At 37.5% G+C, this 13,007-nt stretch overlaps 1 protein-coding gene across 3 annotated transcripts in view; it reads right to left on the bottom strand.

Moving 5' to 3' along the window:
- The window catches only part of LOC140322183 (tetraspanin-18-like), a 43,926-nt gene that overhangs the window by 14,559 nt on the left and 16,360 nt on the right, over positions 1-13,007 (bottom strand). For 2 of the 3 annotated variants that reach the window (XM_072398790.1, XM_072398798.1), the window contains exons 3-4: positions 8,970-9,045; positions 8,079-8,273 (exon numbers count right to left, since the gene is read on the bottom strand). In XM_072398790.1, coding sequence (XP_072254891.1) covers positions 8,079-8,273; positions 8,970-9,026 — 252 coding nt within the window. In that variant the 5' untranslated portion in view covers positions 9,027-9,045. Of the gene's footprint in view, positions 1-8,078; positions 8,274-8,969; positions 9,046-9,682; positions 9,788-13,007 lie in introns of those variants that run through there. The other variant, XM_072398802.1, reaches the window with a different exon arrangement.

Genomic DNA, 13,007 nt, shown 5'->3' with positions numbered 1-13,007 from the left:
CTTCCCCATTATTCACTTTGAGATCATTACAAAGAACAAGAGGGCAGGAAGTAGTTTCAGCAACAACTATAGATTGCTTTATGAAAAAGCTGGATGTTTTTCTAGAAGCACAGAATATAACTGGCTATTAAGGCTTCAAAGTAAAAATAACAGTGAATGTTGATCCAGAGAACATCCGATTGCCTCATGGAATCAGGAAGGAATTTTTTTCCCCTGTTTAAGCAAATTGTACTAGGGTTTTTTTTGCCTTCCTCTGGACCAACTATTTCTTATATGGTTTTATATCTGGGATATGTTTATTTAGTGGCTGAACTTGATGGATTTATTTCTCAACCTTACTTTTTTCAATCTTACCTACTATGTAACTATGTAACTATGTTAAAAGCATGCAGATTATTTCAGTTGCTAAGGGCAAAAAAAAGTGGCAAGCATCATCAATATATATATTTTTATAGCATGCTTTGTTTACTACTTCATTTACTAGGTTTATTTACTAGCTATTTTATTTATTCAATTGCATGGATGAAATATAATCTAGAGGTTTTTTTTTTCAAACAATGTTCTCTAGCTTTCCAGATCACTCCTGGCTGATCCAGCAAACCTGGAATGGATTTCCTAAAATCATTTGCTATTAGTTGGCAAATGTTTTCAATCTTTGATCTGATCCATTCTAGTTTTGCCAGATCACCCAGATTCTCCCATGATAGTTTATCTAGTATTAATCCAATGTTGGAGAACTTTGATAATCAGACCCTATGAGCTGTATGTGTTTAAATGTTTTAATCTGCATAAACACAGATTAGCCATTATTTCAAATGTAACTAGTCGACTGATATGTTGCATAGGTTTGAATTTGTTTTATGTGACATATCAAGAATTTATTCATGGAAACTTTAAAGATACTGAAAGTTCTCTACATGTGCACTTTGGGGAATTTCTAAAGAATTTAATTTATCAACTCACCAGCAGGGAAATGCAGCTTAACTGTACACCATGAGGCATGGCAAATTATACACTGGGGAACACATTTTTTGTTGACTTTAATTTGTAGGCCTATTTAAATAGGTATGCTGATTATGAAAGTGTAGTTAGTTTTCTTCTATCACAACAGGTTTTTTTCTCTACTGCTTATAATAAAGCGATTACTTTAGTCTGGACTTGTATAGGCTATTCATTTACACGCAAGACTCTATGGTCAGAGGTTGTGCGCTGCTCTACGTAGTGAATAAGCAAAATTTATTTTTCTACTTACACATGTATTTCCTTTCTTTCAGATCATGTCTGGCTCTGCTGTTTTCATCATAAGTGCCTAAACAGCCCTGATTCATTTTGTTATATCTGTGGCAGTTTCACCATTCCCAGTCAAAGCGTGAACATCAGCACAATTGTAGAGCAAGCCTATTTGGCATATTTCAAAGTTAAACTTGGTGATCAAGATAAATCTTGGGCCCCTCATAAGGTGTGCAAACTATGTGTTGAGGGTTTACGGATGTGGACAAAGGGAAAACGTAATAAGATGCTATTGGATATAGCTATTGTTTGGCGAGAGCCAGATAATTTCAGCGACTTACTTTTGTATAGTGAAAACTTCAGGATATAACAAGAAAAATAAATGTAACATAAAGTATCCTAGTCTACCATTGGCTATACGCCAAGTGGCTCATTCAGATGAAATCCAAGTGCCGGTTTTCGTTACACTACCTTCTCTTGCAGAACATGAATGTGATGATGAATTAGGTGACAACAATGATGAAGAGTTTGAAATTGAAGAGGACTCTGTTCATAGAGGATTTGATCAGCATGAGTAGAGGGATTTGGCACATGATTTGGGACTATCGAAAAAGGCTTCAGAACTCCTAGCAGCAAGACTGCGTGCAAAAAACTTACTTGATAAAGGAACAAAGGTATCGTACTTTCAAACCAGATAAATTGCATTTCTGCAGTGCTTTAGAACTGACAATGGCTTTGTGTATTGTCATAACATACCTGGCTAAATGGAGGAATTGGGAACTCCAATCTATACCTCAACTGAATAACAACTATTCATCGATAGCTCAAAGCAGAACTTAAAGTGTGTCCTCCTTCACAATGTAAATATATTTCCCAATTGGCCATTCAGTTTCTTTTTGTGAAGAATATGCAGACATAGAGGCCCTAATTCATCAAGCAGAATCGGATGATCGCTCGCGCATTCGTATTACCGCGCTCGCTGGTCGCGCGTACTTTCGCGCTTCCAGCGAGCGCGGATTTCTTTGATGAATCAGGGCCAGAGAGTCATTGAGAGTCATTGAGTTGTTGCAATACCACCAACACAATTGGGTCATCTGTGTTGACCTTAAAATGGTATGCTTCTTTCTTGGTCAGCAAAGCGGATACACCAAGTATCCCAGTTTTCTGTGCTTGTGTGACAGCAGAGCTTGTGAGAGGCATTGGGTGGAAAGGAATTGGCCTCCATAATCTGCCCTAAAACCAGATGATCCAAACATCCTACATGAGCCATATGTTGATAGAAACAATATTATATTCCCGTCTCTGTACATGAAACTGGGTGTGATGAAGCAGTTCATTAAAGCTTTGCCAACTGAAGGAGGCTGTTACAAGTACGTCATTTTTGAATTTCCTAGCCTGTCATTTGAAAAAATAAAGGCCGGTGTGTTTGATGGTCCACAGATTCGGCAGCTCATCAAAGCTGAACATTTCATAAGGACAATGTCAGAAGTCGAGATGCGGAATTTCAATCTGTGTTTAGTTTATCTCTAGCATGTCTAGTTTTTGTGATGCTGCTAATTATATATTGTGTGAAATTTGTTATAAATAGCCTCAACATATTACAACATTTAACGACAGTTTACTTTTTTAAGGTTAGAGACCACACTAACTGCGATTGATTTCATTTGTCGTCAAGCCTAGAAATTGCCTTAATGATCCAGACAGTTTTGTTACGTGTGTGGTTCATTCACAACGAAAGCACAACATGGCCAAATTACCACAGAACTTAAAAAGATATACAAATTATATTTTGTCTGTCCACATGGTGACCAGGATAAATCTTGGGCTCCACATGTCATCTATACCAAATGTTCCAACGGACTGCGTGACTGGCTAAATTGGCGTAAAGCAGCAATGCCATTTGCAATCCCGATGGTGTGGAGAGAACCTCGAGACCATCTAATCGACTGCTTTTTTTGCTGCGTCAACAAAAGTGGATTCTCAGGTAAAACTAAGCACAACATTGTATATCCCAGTCTTTTTTCTGCAATTGGGCCTTTTTTCACCATGATGATTCATTGCCAGATCTGGTACTGCCTGTCACACTTACCTGTTCCTCACTAAAACACAGGCATCTCTCCCCTGCGCATGCGGGCAGTTCTGTCGCTGGGCCTGCTTCTATTTCCAAGCTTTATCAACTCCGTCCATGCCTCTGGCAGAAAATGGTCTCTTGATCAGCCCTGGCTATTTAGTTAGATCACAGACTGCACTCGGTGTTCGTGCAACGTGTCTTGAGCCCCTAGTTCTGTGAGCTAGTTCCTGTTCACTTGTGGCTTAATTCAGTGTTTCCTATGTCCAGATCCTGCGTTACCCCTTGTTGTCTTGTCTGTTGTTTCCCAGTCAACTTCCCTGTGCTGTTCCAGTGTTCCTGTCAGTCTGTGGATATCCCTGAGTCCCCTGTGCCTCTTTTTGCTTCCAGTGTCTCCTGTGTTCCCTGTACCCGCAGTGGCCCGTGTCACTAGTGTCTGTCTCCTGGATCCCTGGCAGTTGACCCTTGGCGTGTGACCTGACCTCTCTTGTTTGCTGCCTGCTTCGACCCCGGCTTTCCTAGACTATCGGCCTGCCTTGTGATTTTGTACCGTGCTTGCCCACCTTGGTGTGCCCAAGGACCGCCACCTGGCCGTAACCAGCAGCATAACACCCTCACCATCAGAGGCTCTGAAGAAAACCTGGTTACGGCTTAGACTCTAGGGCTCACACCACCTCCATACAAGCCACAGCGCCCCCTAGTGGTCCTGTCTCTCTGTACATGACACCACCACATGATGAACTTGCTTCTGTAGAAGGAGATGAGGAATGCGCTGGAGTTGCAGCCAGTTACAACCCCAAATCATCTGATCCTGACTATTTGGCCGATGAAGATTCAGAACCAGAGACCTTTACGCAAGCAGAGCTGAATGATCTCGTTTGTGATCTAAATCTCTCCAAAGACAAAGCAGAACTTCTTGCTTCAAGGCTTAAACAGAGTCACTTGCTTGCAAAGGGGGTCATAACTTTGCAATGTTCTTCACTAGTGATGGCTCACTGTGCTACTGTCATGATATAAATGCACTCTTTAACATTTTGTCACAAGAGCATGTTCCATCTGAATGGCGTATCGTCATTGATTCCTCCAAAAGAAGCTTGAAAGCAGTCTTATTGCATATTGGTAATTCCAAACCAAGTTTACCAATTGCCCATTCCGTTAACCTTAAGGAGTCCTATGACAACATGAAGTTACTACTTGAAGCAATCCAGTATAAAACACACCAGTGGAACATATGTGGGGATCTAAAGGACATTGGCTTGCTGATGGGAATGCAAGGGGGATTCACAAAATATTGCTGTTGCCTATGCCTGTGGGACAGCCAATCTACAGGAGACCATTATGTCAAGCATGATTGGCTACCAAGAGATACCTATAAGCCAAGAACAAGCAGTGTCAAGTTTCTGCCTCTGGTTGATCCACATAAAATATTTCTGCCACCCCTCCATATCTTGTGAGGGTTAAAGAAGAACCTTGTAAAGGCCATGGGTAAATCAAGCTCCATTGGTTTTTAGTACCTTGTTGAGAAGTTTCCAAACATAAGCGCTGCAAAAATGAAGGAAGGGATATTTATAGGGCCACAGATCATGTCTGTTTTGCATGTTTTCAAACAATCTCTCTTAGCAGCTGAGTTAGAAGCTTGGGATGCATTCAAGTGGCTGTGTGAAAATTTCCTGTGCAACCATAAAGCTGCGTACACACTTCCAATTTTTGTCGTTGGAAAGGATCTTTCACGATCCTTTCCAACGACAAGGGAGTGCACGATGCATGAACGGTGCTGTACATACAGCACCGTTCATGCTCTATGGAGAGGGGAGGGGGAGAGCGACGGAGCGGCACCCTGCTGCACGCTCTCCCCTTCCCTTTCATTAGGATCGGCTGTCGTCCGTGGATCCGGCAGGTCGGTCGTCCGGACGATGGACGACACCGACTGTACACACGGCAGATTTTCGCCCGATAATTGGCCGATGCCGATTATCGGGCGATAAAAATCTGACGTGTGTACGTAGCTTAAGTCTCCTGCATACAAGGAAGGAGTTTGGAATCTGCTTGATTCATACCAGAAATTGGGTTGTCACATGTCATTAAAAACTTCTTTTTTTGCACTCACATCTAGATTTGTTTTCGGAAAATTTTGGTATGTGAGTGACGAACAAGAACGTTTTCACCAGGACATTCAGTTAATGGAGCACCGCTACCAGGGTTTCTGGAATTAAAGTATGATGGCTGACTACTGCTGGATGCTGTACCGCGACAAATCAGACAAGGAGTACACAAGAAAAGCATACTCCAAGCATTTCTAAAGAAACAGTGGTACCTGACTAACACTGTTCAGTAGATCTATACCATGGTGTTTTTTTTTTTTTTACTTCACACTGAAGATGTATTAACATTCACTTCAATGGTGCTTACGTTTTAGTACAAAATACATGCACGTACAATGGTAACTGTAAGTACTCATAACTCAGGAACTGTATGTGTTAGGGAAAAACTGAAAACAGATCTGAAATCTGCTTGAAAAAAACAGATTTAGAAAAGTTTGCTGTGGTTTTTGATGATTATCAAAACTAATTTTTTGCTGACTTGTGCTATCATTCAAAGCCATTGAAAACACACAAGCAAATAATTACACAGAAATTGTCCAGAAACTCTTGGAGAGCTACTAAATTGTTGATTGAAATAGAAGCATCAAGGTGCATTTTTTGCATAGCCATCTTTCTAACTTTCCAGAAAATCTTGGTGAAGTCAGTGATGAGCAAGGTGAATGATTCCACCAAGATTTGAAGGTCATGGAAGGACTGTATCGGGGTAGATGGGATGTACATATAATGGCTGACTATTGTTGGAGCATCCGGCGGGATTGTCCTAACACTGAACTCTCCAAGGAAAGCTATAAGCGTAAATTTTTACCTTATTCGCTTACCCAATTCATTTTCAAATGTTTTACTGTAAAAAAAATGACATAGAGTAACAATAAATCCTTTTTATGAACAAAAGAAATTTAAATAAACAGTACATTCAAGTTATTATTTCATTATTTTTTCATTGTATTTAAAATTTGTATGTTTGTATCAGAAAATTGGATGTGATAGCAAAAACTTGGGTCATTTCTGGATTCACCACCTAAAAATTAATAAAAAACAAGTGTAAGATCTAACTCAACAAAAATGTGTTCCCCATAATTATCCATAACTACCCTTGTTGCTGTAGATGTTGGGGTTTTTTATCCTCTGGCTTATATCTGATATCTTTAGGGTAAGGAGTGGGGGAAAGGTGATTTTTATTTATTTAAATTGACAATAGTTTTTCAGAAAGCCTGAATTACCAATTGTTGGTGGAGTACAGTACAGTCCATTGGTTTGATTGCAGAAATGGATACAGCAAATTGTCAGAAAGGAGCATTCTTTTTACATTCATGCATTCTCGCTTTCACACAAACTGGAATGCTATAAACTCCAGATATTTCTATTTTTTATAAACAGGAGACAAAATTATGGGCACTCACATTAATTAATTACTAATTTATAGACGGGGACAGGGTCATCAGCATGCCTCCACATACTGGCTGTTAAAAAAATGGAATACAAGATGATGAACAGAAACTGCTGAACAAGAGTAAAAAGCAGACTGGTAAGGAAGGAACATTGACACCACTATGTTCAGGCACTGCACACTTCTTCCCCTAGCCTACATCTGTTGTACTGTCTGAACTATAAGCTACCTACCCGCAGCTAAAGCGCCCCCCCCCCCCCCCCCGAAAGATTATCCATGTCCTTCTGCAATGAAGCCCTTCCTGGTACCAATGATACCAAATTTTACCAAAAGTATAACATGACTGGAATTATATAAGCCATAAATTCTATAAAAATATTTCATTAAATCAACTTTGTTCAACTGCTGATAAAATAAACTTACTATATAACTTACTATTATTTAGAGGTAAAAAACAGTTTTTAAATTTTACTGTTATGAAAATGAAGTAAAACAAATACAGAGAATTAAAAATAAACTTTGACTGTTACCTATATGAAACTAAATGATATGTGTAAAGCCATGGTCCAGTACCAGTACTCGCGAGACACCAGTCCTCCAATCTAACGCCACACTCTTTGCCTTTCGCAAGCCCCCGCTTAGCCTTGGGAAGCTAGTTGTTCCATCCCAGCACACAATTTCCCTCAGGACTGGAGTCTGGCAAAAGATTGACAGAGGACCAGGAGCCGACAGTGCAATACCAAGATTCCAGCAAAGGCAAATTCAGAATACAGGAACAGAATACAGAGTTCACAGGTAATCCATCCACCAGACAAGGTATTCAAGGGCAAGACACAAAAGTCGGGGTCAAAGGCAGCATACACTCACAGGGTCATAAACAGGCAAGGTCAGTAATTTAATTTTTAGCATGCACAAAACTAGACATTTGGACTGGTCTGCTACCTTTTCTGACAGTTCTTTTTTGTTGTAGTTTATCCTTTCTGGGGCTTTTGTCACTCGCTGTGGGCAGTGGTTACATAATTTAGGATGGTCACTTCCATTTCTCTTGAATGACTAAAACTGTTGGGTATACAATATTTTTGGTTCATGATTTAATAAAGCTAAATCTTGATTCAAAGCCCAGTTAGGGGCTGTGGCCAGAACCCGTCTACATTTACGTGTATGGTGTTTTAATATTTTATCCATTGTTTATACTGTGCATTTTGGAAAAATGTTTACAAGTATTTCTAGTGCTGGAATCCACATATTGTAATTGCCTAGACACACTCCTTCTAGAATCCATTAAACTTACCAATAGCAGCAGAGGTTTGCTCTGCCGGATTGCTCCAAAGCATCCCAGGAATCCAAGCAGAGACAGAGTTAGCCCAACAAAGAGCAGGATGTAGCCCCCGGCACTTAATAGAGCATTTGAAGTGAAAAGATTCTGAAATCCATCAGGATCAACTACAATCCATATACCAACTCCTAGAAGGCAAATTCCTCCCAACTGCAGAAAATGGACATCAAATAAAATTAGATGGATAATGCAGTAATAGTGCTACAACTAGTGGTGGTCTGATGCAGCCCTGTATAAAAGAAGGTGCATGGCTAATCAAGATGGCATTTTTTTAATGTCAGGGACAAAGCTAGAAACTAACAGTGCTTGGGAGGATTACTTTGGAAAATGTGTTTGGGCTCATTTTCGCTGTTAAGCAACTGAAATTCAGCATTTTATCTAGTAATAGACAGACAATTTTTTATCATTGTTGCAATTTGGATCAGATCTTTTTGTTCTGATCACCTCTAGTTAAAACATTGCCATGTTTTGAGAATAATTCCTTCTTTGAAGTCAAAGAAAAACACACACAAAGAAGAAGGAAGAAACCCTGCCGCTTTTCTCTCATTAAAATATTGGTTTGAGAAGTTTTTCAAGAAATTCTTATTTCAGTGGATTGCTTTGATTTTAGTTAAAGCCCACATTTTTGAAAATGTATTAAAGATTAGCACAGCTGTAGCAGAATATACAAAACCAGTGTAGAGATTGCCTTCAATAGAAATTAACTGAAATTACGATCATGAAATTTTTTTTCAACAGTCAGTAAAAGCTAAAAAACAAATTGTTCCAATTTGCAGTGCAATTAAATAAATTATGACTTACTGAGTTTAGGTAGACTGAGATTCATATTTAATAATTCCTACTTACAAATATAAGTGCATTGAAGAGAAACATCATATATTTCATGAAGAGTAGGACACCCATATTGTAAACGTGCTTTCACCTGAAAAGCAATTACAATAAATCAATTAAACTAATTAATATAAAAAAGTAATTCATGTTCTGCTATTTTATTTCCTGTATTTATACAGACTGACTATTATGCAGTTTTATACAAACTACACAGTGCCAAATTTAAAAAGTCCCTATCAGAAGCACACAAATCTATGGAGGGCCAATGCAGTTAGAAGTAAGGTAGTGTATTAGAAAAAAAAACACACAGTAATTGATTGAAAGCCCAGCCTTGTTCTCTGTTGGGACTTCAATCCATGAATCAATTAAAGGCTTTAGTATGCTGATAACAGTTTACATGTTGTTTTCCAAATAACTTGTTAACTTGTTAGGAATTTCATGAATTCCTAACAAGTTTATTACATTTTTATTATATAAATTGTTATGTCAAATACTCTTTTTACAAATGAGTACTAAAGGATTACGATGTTAATCACATTTCTGTTTGAATAGGGTATTCAAAAATGTCAAAATATGGGGCTTTCACGGCAGTAAATATAAAATTATTATATTTTATTTACATCATTTTAAAAGAAATTTACACATGCTTCTCCCCATATAACAATTAAGGGGAAGTTAGATAAAATCGTAACATACATAGGCTGAGTACATTGTACACATTACATTACATGTAGTGATCATCCAACGCGTTTCGCAGACTAGGTCCGCTTCCCCAGGGATGTAATTGGTACAAGTAAAGTGATGTATCAGCACTACAATGCAATACAGAAAAGTCATTAATATAAATAACTGCATGAACATTTATATAATATCTTCAAATTTTAAATCCTATAAAGATTTACATACCAAAATGCAATTCAATTACAAATGCACTTTGTCACCTGGTATGGAGCCAGGTAAAAAGCAGGGTTAAAACCACAACAACAGAGACAGCGGTATCCCAAATTAATCATCCACCATAGCATTCAATCTGTAGCGTTTGTCCCTTGAGGTTTTCAAAAATTTGTCATTTAAGCCTTTAAAGCAATCTATTGAGCATCTATTTGACCACTGTGCTTAAAAAAAGAATATATACAAAGGACATCATTAGTATAGGGGACTTAAACAGAGATCAAATTTATTACTGGATCAAACATGCTAATAGATATATGAATACATGTATCCAAAGTGGAGGTACAAAAAGTCTCTCACAAAGGAAATGAGTGAGTTAAGAAATGTGTGAGTAAGTGAGGTATTAAATGTATCAATGCATGTATCCAAAGTGAAGATTTAATAAGTTTCACACAAGAGGGGATTTAAGCAATATGGGTTATGGGTAAAGATCAGACAGATCACTGGATAGGCATGTAATTAGATATATAGGTGCATAAATGCCAGATAGCAGTACATAGATTTCACTGAGTATATTAGTGCATATATGCAAAAAGAGGGAGAAAGGAATTATAACCCAAAATGCAAGTTTTTGTACCCAGGCAATTACATCCAATTAGAAGCTCATACTTATGTATTAGGAAAGGGGGTGAAAAAAACAAAAAACAAGGGGTAGAAACTGCAAATATTGTTTTATTTCAACAAAATTTAGGGAAAATATTTAAAGCTAAAGGTATCATTAAGTCTGGGAAAGTAATTGGATTTTAGTTCAAAAATTGATCTTGTTTCTGCTTGTAGCAGCCATCTATCTAGCCATCTTTCTGCTTGTAGCAGCCATCCATCCAGGTCACCACCTCTAGAATCTGTCATTATTTTTCGAAAGGCTATAAATCTTAAGGGATTAGTATCAAAGCTGTAATGCAGAGCTATGTGGCGACTGAGCGGTGTTATAATTTGGCCATTATTATTTAAATAGATGTGCATATATATTCTTCTGTGGAATTGCCGCTTAGTTTTGCCAAAATAATATCTGCCACATATGCAAAAAGCTAGATATAATATAGCAGTCGTTGGGCAATTAATCGGTTCCTTTAATCTTGGTGTGACTTGGGTAGGTGGCTGTCCCAGAAAAGAACTGTCCAATGGATCATAGATCCATTGGCATTGTTTACAGGGGTTGCATCTAAATGTACCAATGTTTGATTCCACCCAATCTCTATATTTCTAGAAATTGCTTCCTACAAGTTTGTTATTCAAAGAGGATGCTCTTCTATATACAACTCGTGGTCTGTCAGATACAAGTTTTTAAATTTTTGGATCGCTTATCAATAATGGCCAGTATTTAATCATAATATGTCTAATTCGTGCATGATCCCTAGAATACGTAGTTATGAATCTAAGTCTCATCTTCTTGTTTTGTTTTTTTCGAGAATAATAGTGTATGTCGATCCAATTTTTTACTTTCTGATATGACCTTTTTAACATTTTTTTGCCATATCCTCAGTTCAAAAGCTAAACTCCTTAGCTTGGTTCCTCAAAATCACTATCATCTGAACAATTCCTTTTTATTTGCAAATACTGCGAATAAGAAATACTATGAATGAGTGGGGTAGGGTGGGCACTTGTAGCAAATATTATTGTATTTCCCGCTGTTGATTTCTGATATAGTGATGAGGCGAATACATTGTTTTCCTTTTTCTCGATGTAGATATCCTAAAAAGGAATACAAGTTGGGTTATGTTCCATAGTGAAACTAAGATTATATTTGTTCACTTGCATTTTGTCAAAACATTCTTTAAAAAACTCAAGGGTACCTGTCCATATGACGAAAACGTCATCTATGTATCGATGCCATAATGCAACGTGGCATAGGTACATGGATAAGGTCTCGTCAGAAAAAAAGGTCTCTTTCCTAACCACCCAGATACAGGTTGGCATAGCTTGGGGCACAGCATGTGCCCACAGCCACGCCACGGGTCTGTAGGTATGGAACATCAATAAAGAGAAAAGTGTTCCTAGTAAGAATAAATCTTAACAATCTCAGAATGAACTCAGAATATGGCAAAATTTCCTGTCCCTTTCCATCAAGAACCTTTTTTTATATTTTGAATACCAATTTCATTGGGAATGCTAGAATAGAGGGATTCTATGTCTATTGTAATAAGGAGTGAATTTGGAGGTACACTGAGATCCTCAATCAATTTTAGTAGATCAGGAGTATCTTTTATAAAAGATGGCAAGCCGTATACATGGGGACGTAAATATAGATCCACAAGTTTACTGGCATTGCTGGTTAAGTTCTCCATGCCAGATACAATGGGCTGGCCTGGTGGTTCCTTCAAATTTTTATGAATTTTGGGGAGTGTATAAAAAGTAGATAATTTGGGTTTGGGATTTGCAAATACTCAAATGTATGTTTGGGAATTATATTATCATGTAATGCCTCCGTTAATAATTGTTTGTATTCGTTATTGAACTCTATTCTTGTCATGGGAATTCTATGATAACACTCTTGCTCCTTTAAGATTTTTAGACACATTCTCATATACTGATCATTATTGAGAATCACTATATTTCCTCCCTTATCGGAGGGTTTTATAATTATAGATTTATTTTCCCGTAGTGATCTCAAATCTTCGTATTGTTCTTTAGATAAATTATTCAAATACTTTCCTTTGGGCTTTAGGTTTTAATTTTCCCATGTCAATTGTTTTACAAATGAAGAAATTTGTGGGTAAGATTAAAAATTAGGGAATTTTTGAGAGTGTCCTTTCACATTTGGGATAGTTTCTATTGATGGAGTTTGTTCAATGTCTCATTTGTTAAATGTATCTATTCTCTCAATTGATGAAGTAACTTAATTTTCATTCAATAATTGAATCAAATCTCGAAGTACTTGAAAGTGACTTAAAGTAGATTTTACGTGTAAATAAGTGTAAATTCTTTAATGAATTGAAATGATTTGGTTTGTACTGGGGGCAAAAGTTTAATCCTAGTTTAAGTAGTGAGGTCTCTGTCTCTGGTAAAGCATAACAAGATAAATTATTAATATCCAAATCTGGCTTATTTAGTACATTTTTTGGAAAAACTAATTTATTTGTCCTTTGGTTGGGTTTTCCTTTC

This window comes from Pyxicephalus adspersus, chromosome 1 (genome assembly GCF_032062135.1).
Source record: "Pyxicephalus adspersus chromosome 1, UCB_Pads_2.0, whole genome shotgun sequence".
NCBI classification, from domain to species: Eukaryota; Metazoa; Chordata; class Amphibia; order Anura; family Pyxicephalidae; genus Pyxicephalus; species Pyxicephalus adspersus.
This window is presented reverse-complemented; position numbering and strand designations above follow the sequence as displayed.